This window comes from Seriola dumerili, unplaced genomic scaffold, assembly GCF_002260705.1.
Source record: "Seriola dumerili isolate Sdu_G_001 unplaced genomic scaffold, Sdu_1.0 BDQW01000191.1, whole genome shotgun sequence".
Classification (NCBI taxonomy): domain Eukaryota; kingdom Metazoa; phylum Chordata; class Actinopteri; order Carangiformes; family Carangidae; genus Seriola; species Seriola dumerili.
In genome coordinates this window covers 6,367,138-6,384,505 of record NW_019174446.1, presented here as the reverse complement: position 1 = coordinate 6,384,505, position 17,368 = coordinate 6,367,138, and the positions used below count along the sequence as shown (strand labels likewise).

The 17,368-nt window shown below is 39.9% G+C and overlaps 3 protein-coding genes across 6 annotated transcripts; 1 reads left to right on the top strand and 2 right to left on the bottom strand.

Moving 5' to 3' along the window:
* Nucleotides 1-539: 539 nt before the first annotated feature.
* On the bottom strand, nucleotides 540-9,687 carry trmt11 (tRNA methyltransferase 11 homolog). 3 transcript variants are annotated; one of them, XM_022753480.1, is made up of 13 exons: nucleotides 9,608-9,687; nucleotides 8,523-8,588; nucleotides 8,278-8,351; nucleotides 8,048-8,129; nucleotides 7,811-7,903; nucleotides 7,581-7,715; nucleotides 7,339-7,495; nucleotides 7,174-7,254; nucleotides 6,875-7,039; nucleotides 6,380-6,452; nucleotides 5,993-6,127; nucleotides 3,013-3,133; nucleotides 540-891 (listed from the first exon to the last, which is right to left on the bottom strand). In XM_022753480.1, exons 1-13 carry the CDS (start codon nucleotides 9,683-9,685, stop codon nucleotides 751-753), a joined length of 1,401 nt encoding a protein of 466 aa, XP_022609201.1. In that variant the 5' UTR covers nucleotides 9,686-9,687; the 3' UTR covers nucleotides 540-750. The 3 variants fall into 3 exon arrangements, with proteins under 3 accessions (XP_022609201.1, XP_022609203.1, XP_022609202.1); XM_022753482.1 differs by lacking the exon at nucleotides 6,875-7,039; XM_022753481.1 differs by lacking the exons at nucleotides 8,048-8,129; nucleotides 8,278-8,351.
* A 567-nt stretch (nucleotides 9,688-10,254) lies between these two features.
* LOC111227867 (actin-binding Rho-activating protein-like) lies at nucleotides 10,255-11,335 on the top strand. The gene is made up of 2 exons (XM_022753594.1): nucleotides 10,255-10,365; nucleotides 10,788-11,335. The coding sequence occupies exon 2, from the start codon at nucleotides 10,796-10,798 to the stop codon at nucleotides 11,333-11,335; it is 540 nt and encodes a 179-aa protein (XP_022609315.1). The 5' UTR covers nucleotides 10,255-10,365; nucleotides 10,788-10,795.
* A 47-nt stretch (nucleotides 11,336-11,382) lies between these two features.
* Nucleotides 11,383-16,066, bottom strand: hint3 (histidine triad nucleotide binding protein 3). Of its 2 annotated transcripts, none has more exons than XM_022753446.1 (5): nucleotides 15,908-16,066; nucleotides 15,101-15,218; nucleotides 14,753-14,822; nucleotides 14,111-14,237; nucleotides 11,383-13,431 (listed from the first exon to the last, which is right to left on the bottom strand). In XM_022753446.1, exons 1-5 carry the CDS (start codon nucleotides 16,046-16,048, stop codon nucleotides 13,384-13,386), a joined length of 504 nt encoding a protein of 167 aa, XP_022609167.1. In that variant the 5' UTR covers nucleotides 16,049-16,066; the 3' UTR covers nucleotides 11,383-13,383. The 2 variants fall into 2 exon arrangements, with proteins under 2 accessions (XP_022609167.1, XP_022609168.1); XM_022753447.1 differs by having other exon boundaries at nucleotides 11,383-13,427.
* Nucleotides 16,067-17,368: the final 1,302 nt, after the last annotated feature.

Below are 17,368 nucleotides of genomic sequence, written 5' to 3'. Positions count from 1 at the left end.
GTTATTATTCAGTAAATAGGAGGAAGTTTACATAAAGATCTGAAAAAAGTAAAGTACTACTCATATGATAACACTTTTATAATGTTTAATGAGGAGGATCTTTGTGAAGCATGAGAAAAATACCCCTGATGATGTCAGGTTTGAGTTTGAAAGACGTGGTGTTTACCAGGCATAAAGGTTTTAATGAAAGATGCTAAATTGCATTATGGTAAGTTTAGGATTCAGTGTTCTGGCAGCTTAAACTGTATCAAGGACCAAGGACCTCTGCTTCTTCAATTTTGATTCGCAACTTTGATTCTTTTCATTCTGTCTTACAATCTGTTTTATAGTCTTCCAACCAAGTTTTATAAAAGTGTACTACTAAATCACTGGAGTACCACTTTAACATTTGAGACTATATGAACATTCAAAAGTTATTTTTAAAAATATGAAAAAGAGCTGCATTTACCATCCCAGCAGTCAAGTGTCTACGTGTAGTAAGTGTCTTATAGTTTATTAGTCAGCACTTAGGAGAGGACACTCATATTTTATCCATTTATTTGAAAAGAAATAAGTACAGGCATAAAAATAATCATAATTTAGAGAAGTGAGAAAGATTTAAAAAGAGTATAATTATAACAAATACGTTTCAGCTTGTTTCCTTCTTTAGTCCACTGCCAGCCATGCCCTGATTTTTGTGGATGGTTGTTTTCTCTTTTCAGTAAAGACACTGAAGAGTTTTCCTCTGAATATCTTGAGGCCTCACTTCGTTTACACACCATTAAAATCAGATTTGTTGTCCTCCTTGCCACGTCTCTTGTTCAGTCCACTGAAATACTTCTCTCTGAAGGCGTTGTGTCCCTGGTAGGGGCTGAAGCGTGGGTCTGCAAGATGATCCAGGCTGTCCAAGTCCTGTAAAGAAGCAAACATGGAGATTATTGTAGTGAACTAACTTAACCGAACTTCCTTAAAGTGCTGCCAGTTTTCCCCAATTAGGGAAATTTATACAGCATATGGCCACATTATATACAGTGGAATATGATCTGGAATACATGTATTTATTTGTCATTGTGAGCATGTGCTGAAACTAAAACTTTGATACCACTATATTAATAAAAATGTCATCTGGATGTAGAAATTGAAACAGCTCTTCATTTTCCCAGTAAATGAGGCTACTCCCACCATATGCCAACACTAGCATCCCAAGGTTTGCATACCTTTTCCTTGTTTGCATGTAGGAACAGGACTGTGCTCGCATATATGAACGATGAATATGAACTGTTATGAATCCCTACAACTAAACAGTTTGTCTTGGCTGTAAGGTAGCTGCTGGTCAACGGAGGGATGAAGGGAGGGAAAGAGATGCTGGGAAGAGAAATAATGAGGTGACTTGAGTTGGAAGTGATGACTCCAATGCTGGGGCCTGTAATTTGTCAGCAACACCTCTCTTTTGCTTGCTGATACTGCCAAGTAACCTCAAAACTGTTTCCATGACCACTCTGAGGGAAAACTCCAGGTAACAAGACTGACAACCTAACCATGACCCCAATACAGGGACATGACTACAAGCAACTGAAAAACATTGGAAATAACCACTTTGTCATTGCCAAAAACCATACAGGTGGAGGGATACATATATTTAGTGTTAAATTAGGCAAATAACAAGTGATTTATGGCCACCAAACACATTATGTCACACCCCATAAATAAGAAAATGTGAGGGTTTTCTGCACTAGCTTAACACGAAACATTACCAGCAATTAGGCTGGCCCCTTTATTGTCAAAACACAGAAACAGGGTGGGTACATACAAATGTACCATAGACATGCAAACACCATTAAGTGCTCACACACATAAAGCTGTGAACCCTGGTGAATGAGTGCAGATAGGTGTGATCTGGGGCATATTGGGGAGGGAAAAACCTGAGAAAGATACCAGTCAGATAAGATCAAACAACTGTGTGTTTGTGTGTGCGTGTCATACGGGGCCCTTTATGGGAGCAATTTGGGGTTTTGAAGTGGAATGGATGACAGATCCAAAGATGGATTGTTTTCCATACTATGTGTGATTAAGCCATTTAGGGTTCCAGTATAAAAGAAATGAGCCAATCACAGCCATATGGTGAGGATTAACCCCAGACAGACAGAGAGACACCATCACTTCCACTGGGATGACATGTAAAAAACACAGGCCTATGCATACATGCATGTACATGACACATACTTATGTGGTTACATATACAAACAAGCCTATGAAACACACATAAAAACATCAAAGAACAGGCAGGCACACACATGCTCTCGTTTTACATAAACTAAGTCATATCTGCGTTGCTGTTCATGCTCACACATACAAAAACAGTAAACAAATTCTGCAGCACTCACAGCTTGGTACTGTGCAGATATGTTGCCATTTATAACTACGCAACCACAATGCACAACTTAAAACAATATATTTACGAAGTTATGCTTCCAATCAAACGATGGACAGAATTAAATTATATGGTCAACTCTGCAGTCATGCACACATAACAGAGGAATATGTAAGTTTTAAATCCTGTAGAATAACTTGTTTTTCCCTGCACATGAGCCGAGCAACAATGTGAGTAAATGTTTGTGCTTTATGTATGAAACAATGGCAATACCTGCAGGTTACATTCAGTTATGTACAGAATGTAGTGCAGAAATTAAATGCACACAACAAAAATCAAACATGCATCTCCACACATGTTCAAACCTTGGCAAGCTAAAACACAGGCCTTCATGCAAACTGCACTCTCCTTTATTCAATATGCCTACAAAATGTTGGAAAATCTTTTAAAATCTATTAAATTTAACTGCTTGTTGTATCCAACCAACAGTCAAACACCAAGTCTGTTTAAAGATATTCCATCTACTATCATATGACAGAAAAGCAGCAAGTCCTCACATGGGAGAAAGTGGAAGTGGAAAATGTTTGGCAGTAATCATTAGATGCTGACTAATTTTCTGTCAACCGACATGACTAACAATTTCAGCTTCATGGCAAACACACCTCTGGCTCCTTGATCTTCTCCATGGTGATCAGGCGTCGTGAAGTGTGGCTGGAGAGAGTCTGCTCACAGTTACTGATGAGCTGGAGACATGGATTAAGAGGAACCATCTCCTCACAGTATCTGGAAAGGACACACACACATACACACACAGTTATTAATCAGTGTCCATGAGGAAAGTGCAGAGAGGCCATATGAAGGCTGCTGGAACACAGAAACTAATCCTGTCACAATTACTACCTCACTTTTGCCAACTTTCTCTGCGGCCCACGCCAACATCTCTCTCTGTGCATGATTCTTTCTGTTTCTCCTTCACCGATCAGATCACAAAACACTTGACTGGTGTGGTGGAGCCACAGCTCATGAAGCTAACTTAGCTCCTTGTGTGCAAAGATGAAGCTGGAAAAAGTGACTCTGACCTGACAGGTCAACTGCTGACTCTGTCATCACCAGCCAGGCCAGGTTAAGGCCTATTAACAGCAGATGATGTATGTGTTTGCATATTTGTGTCAGTAGCACTCTCTCCTTCTAACCACCATCACAGTAGCAACAGTCCCGACTCAAAGCCAGATTTGCACGTCATTGTTTGTCTGCTCTGTTGCCATGGCCACATGTGGGCCTCTGCGGCGACGGGATGTTTGGTCGTCACGGTGACTAGCGGTGATGCAGCCAGGCGATAATTCTCTCCTGCCAATCAGGAGCCGTTAGTGGTGAGCCAGACCTGTTGAGATGGTGTTAACGTCTAACCGGAGGCAGGGATCGTCTTTCATCTCCAGAGCTGCTTATTTTTCTATTACAGTCTATGACTTTATAAAGGGCACCTTCACACAAACTGCTACTGCTCACTAACTCTTTTGTGTTACACTGGGTCAAACTTTTTCTTTCTCATAATAAGGATGAGTCCTGATGTATCAGAAAACGAAATACTTTTATTTGTCTCATAATAGTTTAACATCTAGCCAATTTAAACTTACTCTCAGTTTCACTACATGTAAAATCTGATCCAGAAGCAGTGGACAATGGCCTCTAGTGAGAATGCCGAATCACCAAATGAGTGATTGCCCAAAATGTCAGAGGTAAAAAATTATGACCTGAAAATGAAAACATGGCTCATTTATACTCGGTGATACAAGTATCACTTTACTTCTGACAACGCAGTGGCTTTATGTCTTCACTTCACTTGTTTATGCTGTAATCAGGTCACTTTATGGCTGTGATGACTGATACTCCATCGTCTGTCTTGATACTTTTTCTTCTGTCATTTATTATTTAAAGGGGAGAAAGGGAAGAGAGTTTAAGGCGTCTGACCTGATCTAGAGGCCGTCTTTTGCTGACAGGACTTTGTGTCACCTGTCATCACACACGTACACACGCACATGCACGCACACACACAGAGCCTCCCTATTCTCATGAGCCAGACAGACACACAGTCCCCACTGTTTCTATCACAGCCATGGCCGCAGATACACACATATGTGGGGGTGACAGAAACCCGATATCTCCCCTGTAGAGCCCCAGATTAGGCCCAGGAGACAGGCTACGTCTGGGCTTACACACACAGACACACACATCCAAAAACACACATGCGACGTGGGTCAGCCTGCAGACCACAGGGACAGACAGTTCACATATCTGACTTGGCTGGCCTCAGACGTTTATTTTGGCATGGTGCTCTGACAGGCACAGAGTCAAGCACCGGTAGATGAGTAGCAGAGACAAATGTGTGAACACGACGACGCACATGTATGAATGTGCTCATACGCGAGACCACACACGTTCATGCATCATACACATAAATAGACAAATGAAAAGGGATGTAAACAAAATTTGTTGGTTTACAAGGTGTGTTTGTACATGTGTTCTTTCACACTCACACACACACACACACACACTAAAAGCCAGAGGATGCATGATTATCTCATCGCCTTCCCAGTCTTATAATCAGTGACCTGAGGGAGTTCCAGCCCTGCAGGATTTTTCTTCCCCAAACGTCAGTTGCTGCTGCCGTCTGTTGTGGTTCATACCTTTACAGTCAAACACCTGCACATCGAGTCAGCACTTCACTTTCTGCTAATGCACAAAACTTTTAACAATGCACAACTTTGTTTCAGAGCAGACGTCTTATATGTGGCCCAAGTATAAAGGAGCTCACTAGCTGTCAGTTGTGGTTTACTGAGGCCCAGCTGTATGGGAGGGAAAACCTGAACACACCTGTATACTACTGTGTATCAACACTGTCATTCACACAGGTGTTTACACACGGAGGACAATGTTTTATAGGAGCAGGAATGGAATAATGCTGAGGGGAATGGTAGGTAAAAAACCAAAGTGGAAAAGCGGGGTGGAAAGTCGTTTGTGTGCCAGTCTGCTGGACTCGAACTGAAAGAGCTGCTAACACACCTCAGGATTTTAAAAGCATTTGGCAGCTTGTAAACTAATTAGTCAAAACTGATGAATACAGTCATTACCACAGTCTCTGATTTCTTAAAATTTCCTCTAATTAATGTACAAAGCCATGTTTAATTATATGTAGTCATTAGATTTTATAATGCAACTATATTTAGACTATAATCCGTTTGCTTCATTTTGTTTGGTTATTTAGGTAATTAATTAAGCCGACAATAGATTTTTCTCTCTATTGTGCAGTTCTGGCTTATGGTTTATGGTATGAGTCTGCCCCCTATTGATACAAATTATTACTTGGAGAATAGCAACATTTCAACAAACAGAGCTCTCCATCTAAACCTATTAGGACAATTTATACTTTAATATAGTATCACATATATAAATCTTCATGCACCTAAGCATGTTTTTAAACAAAAAGCTAAAAAAAAAAAAAGAGTCACATGTTCAGCGTTTTAAAGGACAGTAACAGAGATGAGTATGCTTTACTGAGACTGGATGTTACTTTGAGAGGCTGAAGTTAAAGATAAAGTACAGAAAACAAAAAATGTAGCTCAAAGTAAAAGTCTGCATACTCACTCTGGCCTGTAGACAGGCAGCCAATAGACGAGCCTCCCACCCAAGACCAGGTGGTGGGCAGAGAAGTTTAACAGGTCGGTGAAGATGTCACTGAGGTGGTACGCCTGTGTTACAGGGACGTGAGACTCTGCATAGCTGGACAGGAGATTAAAAGAAAAATGAACAGGGTTAGAACAGAGCGATGAGAACAATACATTTAGTATTTCAAATGATTCTCTCAAGTTTTGTATTAGTGGATGAACTGGATGAAGGATTTTTTTCCTTCTTTTATTTGAAATTGATACCAAGGAAAAGCTTAAAATTCACTGTCGTATCTAATGTAAATTTGCTCTAGAGTAAATGCTAGGCTTACTGCAGGCCTAGACACTAATACTGTACGATACTTACATGCCATCAGCGGGTTTAGTGATTTCTTTGTGAGAGCCTGTTCGCCTTGTGGACTCACGGATACCATATGGAGCTGACAACAAAAACATCAGGAATAGGAATTTAAAAAAAACAATTAAAAAAAACAAAAGACAAGGTTCATCCCATTATGAGAGATACTCAACTGAGAACAGGCTGGTTGCAATACAGCAAAAAAAAAAGAGAAATGCAATGTGTGTTTAACACTATAACTGTAATGTGTACAAGTCAAGCTGAAAATAGTCTACAACACTTAGCGAGCAATAGAGTGGTGGTTTGGCCAAGTCTCAGATTTGCACTTTTTCAGAATACAACTAGGATATTTCTTCAAGCTCAAAATGCACACAAACCCATCTAAAAGTCAATAAACAGCAGGAATTACACCACAGCTTTCAACACATGTAGCACAAGTTCTCATACTCAGCATGCCTACTAAAGAGTTAATAGCGGTCTGTTTAGAATACACTCGGGCCCTACGGTCAGTAATGATGGCATCAAACAGAGCAGCCTCCCTCCACACAGACTTGGATGCATCAGACACCATCACATCCAAATACATCTTCTCTATTCCATACTGCCGCAGGTTGGCTCTGATATTCTCATCAGGTCCTCGCCACTTCTGGTTTATACGGCTCGACCGACCTGAAAGACGAAGCCACTTTTAGGAAATCTTGCTGTCAGAGCAGAGTCCTGCCACTGTTACTTCTGAGCACTTGAATCAAAATAACTTAGAGACTAAAGTTGGTGTGCCAAACCTCTGAGTAGACAAAACTTACCTTTGCCATGAATAGTGTTGTAATCAATATCTGTTCCACAGACATAGGCTCCAAAATGTGAACATGCAACCAGCAGGCTCCCTAAAACAGAGACAGAATTCAATAACGAGTGTGGAGGTCTATGGGTATGTAGGTGTGTGAGAGGCTGTGACAGACATAACTCACCTGTGCCAACAAACGGGTCATATACAAGGTCATTCTCTTTGACCTTAGCGTGGTTGGCCATGATGAATGAGAGGCCAGCATCCATGCTGGTGTTTCCAATAAAGTGTCTGTTCTTCACACTGTGGGAACGAATCAGTTCACGCTGACCATCCGCTATCTGTGGGTGTGTAAGGATGTAAAGTGTTCAGTTGCAGATGACTTCTTGTTAGTCTGATGTGGACAAAGAATCGTACGTATCTCACCCATCGGCCAAAGTAGATGTAGTTTGGATGCTCGGGGATGTTGTTGGGGTCTGAGCCGTAATCCTCCAACATACAGAAGATGTGCTGGGGGTTCTTCAGACTCACCGTGCCCTCAAACGGAAGATAGTCCAAAGCCTGACATGAAAGTACAGAACATGATACACAAGCTTACAAAGATAAAAAATACACTACACACATTCTGAGCATGTCGCATCCATCTAAACACTCACGTCAATCCTTTTGATTCTGTCTGCAAACAGCAGAGTCTTGTTGAAGGTGTAGACGTTGATTTTGTATTTGGAGTCTTTGTGCATGAATGGTGCCTGTAGGGGAATGTGGAAGAAGAGCACGAACACAAATTAAAACACATTAGTTTATAATTTATATGTTTCATATGAAACTTTTTCTAAAATTGCATGGATTTGTCTGTCCAACACTACAGAACTAGAAACTGTAGCATCACAAACCATGTTCTCTGAGGGGTAGTTCAAGAGGGATGTTCTGAGTTCACTCTGTGTATGTCCATGCCCCCATAATTCAAAGGCAGACCTGGAAGAGTAATGCAACTTAATCTACATCCACATTACGGTCGCTGTATAACAGAAAATACTTCCGAGGTAACAGAAGCACAGATTGATGGACAGATGTTAATATGTGCAGGTCATTCCATCACCACAGATGCAGGGCCATCACTTACTTTGCACAAACAGATCTGGCCATGATGGCACGGACGTCCACCTCAGACAAACCATTTAGACACCAGTAAGGGGACTGAGAAGGAACAAGTAAGAAGATGAGTGGCTGTGGGGAAATGGGGTCTACAGGATAAAACCTCCTGATGTAGCTGCTGTCATATTATCACTCTGTAGCCAAACGACTTGTTCAAAACAGAAGGGGAAACAGGAGGATGAGAACTGAAACAGGTGCATTACACTTTCAAACCTTTTCTTTGAATTTTCCGTCAGGATGGAACGGCTTTTCTCTGAGAGCCAGCAGAGCCAAAATCTCCTGCAAAAAAGAGAGGAAAAACAACAAATACTGACATATGTATTAAACTCTACTGGAAAACATCATACATACAGGCAGATTTAAGGGCCATAGTGGGGATTTAGCATTGCAAGTTTTTTTTGTCAAGCTTGAATAATGCTGGACCATATAATTCACATAATGCAATGCAACAGAGTTGATAATGCAGGTTCCCAGCTCTAGATGTGAATCCTAAAATCCAATCTAAGATCGTTTTAGCAGCTTTTAGAGACCTTATTCAGAGATACAGCAGACCACTGTTTTCACAGACTCTTCATATATTTATTAGATAATAAGTTCCAACACAGGATTGTGACATGATTAAAACTCATTCATGTGCGCGGTGGGAAAACTGTTGGTCTCCATCATCTTACCTGATAGCCAACAAATCCAAGACCAATTTATAGACTGCCAGAGCAGAAGGAACACAGCAAGATCACGTTACATAATCAGCACCTACACAGGTGAGTATCAGGCAATCATATCATCCATCAGCCATATTCTGATTAAGGCCCCTTAAGCAAGTTTTCTTTAATCAATATTACTATACCTTAACTCAAATTAACATGATTTGTGTGATTCACAAAAGTGTGCATCACTGCAGATAAGTATGTCCACTTGTGAGGTGTGCAAACATGAACACTGACAGCTCCTATCCACTTACTAAGACTTACTAAAATGGTTAGAAACAGGCAACAGAGACCATGTAAACCATGTGAACTACCAGTTCATAATCATGTAGACAGAGTACACAGAGGGAGTGTTAATGTGTTACTATGGTGAAAAAACGTCCAGAAAGTCTCACATGAAGATAAAACATGAATATACAGAGATGTGATGTTAGTTTTCACAGTCTGACTTAGCAACAGCGTTAGCTAACACGGCACACCGAGGGAGGAGGGGCTGTGTCTGTCAAACTCTGCTCCCCCCACAAAGAATTCAACTTTAACTTTTTCACATTAAGAGCTGAATAGACGTTGACAGTAGTTTATGAAGGTTACCGGTAACCTGAAGTCCAGATTATCCTGGGCAAGATGAAACACATACTGAAGGCATGATCGACTACTGGAAGCCGCCATCATTGGTGCGGATTGAAAATACGTCCGACTTGAAACCGGTCTCTGAAACAAAGTACCCCTTGTGTTTCAAATGACCATAAATGGTAGAAGAATGAGGTCTCCTCTCTCGTTTTATTATAAAGCACTGCCTGAAGTTGACTTGTGTAGTGTGTTTATTTTTTTATGTGCACATTGTAAACATTTCTACAGAAGGAAGAGGAAAGAGAGGAGTTTTCATAAACTGCTGTTGTTTTGAGAATTTTATTATCATCTTGGATTAACTACCTATCACTGTTTCACAGATACGTTAATATTATTTGGTTTTAACCAATTTAATAACATGTCGTGTATAAGCATCAGTAGATTACTATGCTGCACTCGCGTGTGTAGATAAAGTCCTCTCTCCTCTTCAGGCTGTAATCTGCTTTACTTCAGAGGCACCTTGTTATCCCCGCCCTTTCTGATCAGTGATTGGCTGGAAGGATCTTCTCGAACGGCCATTGGCCGATACAGCCGTCGATCACAGCGGTTTTGCATCGCTCGGGACAGACAGGCATCCACACTCTTGCTACTGGCGGCATCGCTGCAGTATTGGTAAGTTGTAATACATAGTTACAGTGTGACAACAGGATTGTTTTTGCACTTCGGATACAATGAAATATTACTGCAGGTGCAGAGAGGATCGAGTCATTGCGTGACATGTAAGTTCAATCATGTTTGCTTCAAATCTCTGAGGCTGTATAGACCCAGGCTACTTTGCAAAGCAAGATGCTCACTAGTTTTTATGATGAACGTTTTTTTTTTTTAGATTTTAATTTTATTCCCTTTATTCTTTAGTTTTTTATGAAATGTCATTTGAATGAGATTGTGGCTACAATCATCTTAGATTAACATATAGCTCATCTAAAAACACCTCAAATACCAGGACAACAATAATTAGGTGAATAATGTTAAGTTTGATCCAAAGATCCAAAAATGAATCAGTTTTGGGTAGATGTTTGCAGATATGGTAGATATCAAAGCAATAAAAACAGTAAAGGGCTTTTATTCAGTGAGTAGCAACAACATTATAATCCTGTATGCGCAAATGACCAGAATTACAGTTCTGTAATCTTCTCCACAGAGCCAGTGATGGGGACAAACAGCCAGAGCACCACCATCATGGAAAGTGAGGATGACGTCCCAGCTCCCTCTCAGTTCAGCGACGACACAGCAGTGTGCATTGTTTCTGTGAAAGGCTTAAAGGAGAACTGGCAGAAGTGGTCTGACGAGCACCAGGAGTACCAGAAGCACAATCCCTTCAGTCACGACACCAGGCCCAGTGTGGTGGTCCCTCAGAGGGGGCAGGACGACTATGGGAGGCCCTTGCAGGGTTCCATGACAGAGCAGCGGGGGAAAGATGCTCACACACATATCAGCAGAGAGGTTCAGGAGCTGTGTGAGGTGATAAGGAACATCGGAGAGACGAGACACCGCGATGAGGGTGGAAGCAGCAGCGATGGGAAAATGATCACTGTAGAATTTGGGAAACTGTTTGAGCATTATGTGACTATCTCCAATAAACTGGTGGGGATTCTTCTGCGAGCGAGGAAGCAGAGGCTGGTTAACTTTGAGGGGGAGATGCTGTGGCAGGGGAAGGATGACCATGTAGTTATCACTCTGTTACAGTGACCAGACACTTGGATTAGTGTTGATGCCTTGATTCATGTTGCATATGCAGTGGCAGGCACAGAGCTGCTTCATGGCAGCACTCACTGTAGTCACATAAACGCACATGTAATTAGAAATATAGCTTTTTCTTGCTGACACAACTAACAACTAAAAACCTCAGTGGCTAATAATTCAAACCACCTCCACCTCTCTTCAAGCTACAAACATAAGAACTACTGAACCTGCTGTCCAGAGCACAGATACATGCAGGAGTCAAAAACAATAAAATTTAATGTTAAGTGGAATCAAATCACAGGTATTACAAACTAAAAGTTTAAAGGGGAAGTATTGGTTGAATGAAGTTGAAAGTTGAAACTTAACAACAGAAATACGAGATACATACTGTATGTATTCATGCTTTTTAAAATTTTCATTTATTTACATTATTTCATCTACTACATTTCATTTAGTGTTGCTATACTACACCAGGTCTAAATAACAATGGGAAAAGTGAACAACTTTTTAATATGGGGAAAGTGGAGGAGTCGGCAGCTGAAATGAAGTCAGAGTGGTTAATGAGAGTGAACCAAAGCCAAAGAGAACATGAGGCCACCTGTGACAGACAATATGGTGCTATAGGATGAACCTGATCCCACTTGGCTTGGGTGCTTCAGAGCATGTATTTATTACAAGTGTGCTTGTAATTTAGGCAACCTTGTTATAGGATGAAACCTGAGCCACGCTGAGACTGATATACAATAAACTCATGTGCTGCTTTAATGGAGTGAGAAGTTCACAGTAAAGAACTATGCACTGACTGAGAGATGCCATGATATCTGCTGCTGCAGTAATAGCCATGCAAATTAATGAGCTTTCTTAACATGAGCAGTAGTAGACTGATAAATGAGCAAGTGCTGCTTATGGTCTTATAATAAAGAAATAAAAGACACAGTGCCCCGTTTGTCATTCTGTTACTGTAGGTGCTTTGTGAACCATAAGTGTAGTTCAATGAACGGGATAGAGATTGTAAACTGGTGTGAATATTCAGACTTTATATTCACTACATTAGAAACATACTGAGACAACAAGATATCTGAGAAAATCAAACTAAGAAGCAGCAATATATTATTTATGATAAATTAACATTTCTGAAAGTGCATACACTTTTGTACAGTACCAAAGAATCATTTCTTCACATTCCATTAATACAGTATAGTATGGTATAATATAGCAGTTGTAGTAATCACTTCATGCACCATTCAGTTAGTTCACATTATACATTATATATCTTAATACAGTCTTAAGATATCACATCAAAACAAACATGAGATGAGTAAATACCCTGTTGTATTTCAGTGCTTGTTGAGATCAACACATTACTGTCAGTGTCAGTTGCTTCCACTGTAAAGGAACCTTGTAAATGGTTAATGAAGATGTCACTAGGTAAAGAGGTAACGTATCATAGCTGAGGAACTCAATATAAACAGCTGTGTAATATGTTGTCTCAATATGTGAATTGTACAAATTAATTTTTCTTACAGAGATTTAAATACATTTCAGTTGATACATGAGCTGCAAAAGCACTAAGGCAAAGGCAGTATGGCATGACAGGAAATAAAATGAATCGTTTCTCTATCTGTATATTGATATTGAAAATGATACAAGTCACATCGGTGAACCTATTGTTCTATTCAACAGATTGCCTTCAACATTTTCTTTGGTGATTAAAAGACCTACTGTATGTTACTTGGTCCATAAAGTGACTAGATTGTTTGTTACAGTGGATTAGTGGATTTTATTAACTTCTTCTGAAAAATCATTAAAAAACGTTTGTTCCTAAAACATTTCAAGCAGCAAGAAACAAGATTTGGCTTCATTTAAGCTTTTACTTGCCTGAAGTCTGAACACCTAAGTGGTCACAAATATCATAGAAATACAAATGTCATCTGCTGTGGCAAACAGGCAGCAACTTAATGTGAGAGTGTTCCATCCAACATGACATCTACAAGAAGGTGGATGTTTCAGTCACTACATCACAGTCAAGTACTGCAAGAGCTGCATTCAAGTGATCAGTTGGTATCTCCTTTAGAGTTGAGAATCTCAATCAGCTGGTCTGCCTGCAAAAAATGGACAAATGTGGACAGAAGAGAAGTTGACTGAGAGCAGAACTACTTACCATTTGAATGAACTAATGCGTGGTGGCACCACAGGGTTGGTGTTGCTGAAATAACTGCTAAACTAATTATGAGTTTCATGTGGTGACTAAATCTACAGCAATGTCTTCCAGTCAGTTATTACAATACTTTTTTTACACGGTAAATCCCTCTTGCAGAAAGTGGCAGACCCTGGCTTCATCTTTAATATGAAGTCTAAACCAAAATAATCACCATATTATTTATGCACACATGAATACTTTCAAATCTTGTGTAGAGAAACTGAATATACTCTACCGTGTACTGGCTGAGTGGCTTACAACTAGCCTCAGAATGAGATAAAGAAATGTGCTGGAACAGTAAAAACAATGGGACTGATCCATCATCAAATGAAAAAATGATTAGGTCACCAGTCTCTACACTTTTAAACCATGGTGCCTGCAACTGATTGATACGTATCAAGATAAAAAAAACATTGTCTGTACTTTCATATAGTAAGATGACAGTGGACCTCTTTTGCTTACATGTCAGCCTGACGGGTCACAAACTTAAGATTGAAAAGCAATTCATTTATCTATACGATTATATAATTATTATATAGTAATATATAATAACATACTACAAATATGAAAAGGGGTCTTACCGTGATAAACCAATAGGAATTGAGTCTGTAGAAGAGGCGAGACATGAAGCCCATTTCAGTGGCAGGTGCCAGGACATGAAGGTGTAGGTGTGTAACAGAACAGAATGGGGGCCAATGGAAACCAAACCTGCAGACAAGGTAAAGGGCATTGGTGCACACAGGCTTACTGTTTTAAGATATGACAAGTTGTAAAGGCTCTACAGCAAGTTTGTTTACACAGTTTAAGTTGAATCAATTTTAAGTTACATCAGCAAAGAAACAGGTATGTTACCAAAGCTAAATAACAGCTGTCGTTACACAACAGTTCAGAGGATTATCTATTACAGTTTCTATCAGTGTAGATACTCTGCTGATAAATATTGATTATCTGTATGTGGCATAACTGTGGATTGTTTGCTTGTTCTTCTATCTACACAGACACAGTGCTGGTTTATTAGTACTGATAAATTATATTAAATAATATGCCAGTCACTAGTGACCCTTGACCTGAGGTTAATTTCATCAAACGACAAAAGCTGTTCCACTGAAGTTGTTGGGGATGTTCCCTTGGAAGAAGACATATTGGCACATTTACATTCATGAGCCACTAACTAGTAGTGTGACGAGCTACAACAACAAAATGTACCACTCAATGTAGCCCACCTGACATCACTGAGATCGGTTACGTTGTTTTTCTGAAGGATCTCCTTCCCAGTCTCGACCATCCGCTTCACTGGGTATGACGACAAAAACACATGATCCTTTATAAACAATTTACCATTAAAAATGATACTTTTTTTTTTTTTTTAAACAAAGAGCATTGTTTTTTATCCTGACCCTATATTTTAATCAGTTGCTGAATAATTATAACTCAAGATACAAGCGATGCTTTGTCAGTGAAACTGTCTAAGTTGAAATGAACTAAAAACAAGACAAGCACTAGTCTAAACCCTGTGCAAGTACAAACACTTCCACAAGTATCAGTCACAAGCACTGTTGTTTAAACCTTACCCAAAGGCACATGTTCTTTGCTGAGTGATTTACAGTTCCCAACATGTCTGGTTGGGACGACCAGGTAATGGTGGGGAGCTCCAGGTTTGATGTCTCTGAAACATGAGATCTCTTCATCCTGCAGAAGAGATAAATGAATATGTGAGCAAATACAAATTAATTGGTGAGCTTCAAGACTGGGAGGGCAAAAGGACTCGGACTGTAGAGTTTACTTCATGTTAGCTACCCTTTTGTTGTTATCCAATGAAATTAACAAATGAACTGCAAGCTCTTTTCAGCTTTTTATTGTCTCTCCCACAGCTGTGGTTTCCAAGCTGGAACCTCAGAGTGTGTTTCAGGGGATCTTCATTACAATAAATGTGGCTGGATTTATTTGGGGTGGTTAGAGTGAAAAAAAAAGTTTGGCAAATCTGTGCTACATAAAACAACAGCAAGCTAGTATATGCCTGAAAGGACTGAACACAATACACAATATACCTACGTACAATAAATCTATTGTGTGTGTGTGTGTGTGTGTGTGTGTGTGTGTGTGTGTAAAAGGGGGGAAAGTGAGACACACTTTTCAAGACAACACAATAGACTGGTATCTTCACACATCTATGGCATCTATGGCACTAAACAAAAATTTGATAGTTAAACTATCGTATAGTTGATTTACACGACAAAACGAACAATTACACACTAGCAACATCTTAACAAAGCCAGTATTTGTTACGATGCTTCCCAACACAGGTGTTTCTAAACCGAGGAGGCTAACGCTGGCTAGCTACAGGCGCTAACATTATTCAGTTGCAACAATATTCTCACACAGTGAAGAAGTTCTGTCCCCATTTCATTGTTTACAATCTTGCAGAAAATACATTTCTTGTCATATCCTTCAGCTGGCATGCTGCTAGTTTTGGAAATATCAACCGCCGGAGCAGGTTGAGTAGCCTCCACCCCGGCCATTGTTGTTCAACTGTCAGAGGTGAGTGAGACCAGCTCCGTCGATCCCAGAGGTCATCGAGCACTCAAGGGAAGCTGAAAGATTGTCGATCTGGATCGATAGTCTAGGTAGGGGAAGAAAGCTGCCACAAGAGAGCGATGTGGTTCAGCCATAGACAGTATATGGGTTCAGCATATTATATATAAGTCACTGTACCTGGATGACCAATTGTATCACTTCTAGCATAACAGTCCTTGTCTGGATTCAATGCTTCATGTCAACATCAAGTGCCCTCATTACTGTGTAGTCTAATGAATGTGTAGGCTACATTAAATGCCTAGCATCTGTCTTCCCCAGATTTTAAATAAAAATTCAGTCATTGTAATGAGGGTTGATGATTCTGTGGATTGGACTGTTGCCGTACAGCAAAAATTACCTACATTTAAACCCAACTCAAATGAAGACATTTGGACTCAGAGAACAAAAACCAATCCCATGACTACTGTATGTGAGTGTTAGGACCCCAAACAGGTCTAGGGGAAATGGGAGGAACATAGATGAGGAACTTGAATAGTAATTTGTTCAGGCTTTCAAACTTTTATTGCCAGAAAGTGAAGCATGAATTTAACATCAGGGAGAGCCCAGACCAAAACAACAAACATAACAATTAGTAGAATCAAAAACCACTATACTGAAACTAACACAACACAAGTTTACAATACAAGTCTTCCTATCACGCTAAATAGGAGAGAAATAGGAGAGAAAAAAGGATTAAAGCTTATTGCTTCTTGCCAAAATTTAAAACGTACAGGTTAAATCATACAAGCAGTACTCAAAATAGAACAAGGGGGTTAACCGAAATTCAACAAACCAAGTTTCCAAATAAATCTTCTAAAATAAATCTTAACACATATTCAGGCAGGCTGTGGCAAAGAGCAAGAGAGAGAAAGGGAGAGACCTGAAGTGTGAACTAATAGGCCAATAGGCCAGACTAATTGGGTGCAGGTTCTCAGATCCAACCAATAACAGAGGAGGGAGGATCCAGAGTTTAGGCCCACAGAGCCTGAGGAGCAGGACAGCAAATAAACATTTTACATGCAAATAAAAAGAGACTGAGTTAATTTCATTTGGCAAAGTCAGATAGCCTTAAAATAAACAATTGAACAACAGCGACCATGAAGATTCTAAGATTTGAAGCCAACAGCATTAAGGATGGAAAAATGGAAATAATGTAATGTGTACTGTAACAATGTCAATGTTAAGGGCAATGTTACAGTATAATTGTGGCATTTCCATGAAAAGGGTATGAGACTATAAACCCCAAGTTACAGAGTAAGTAAAAA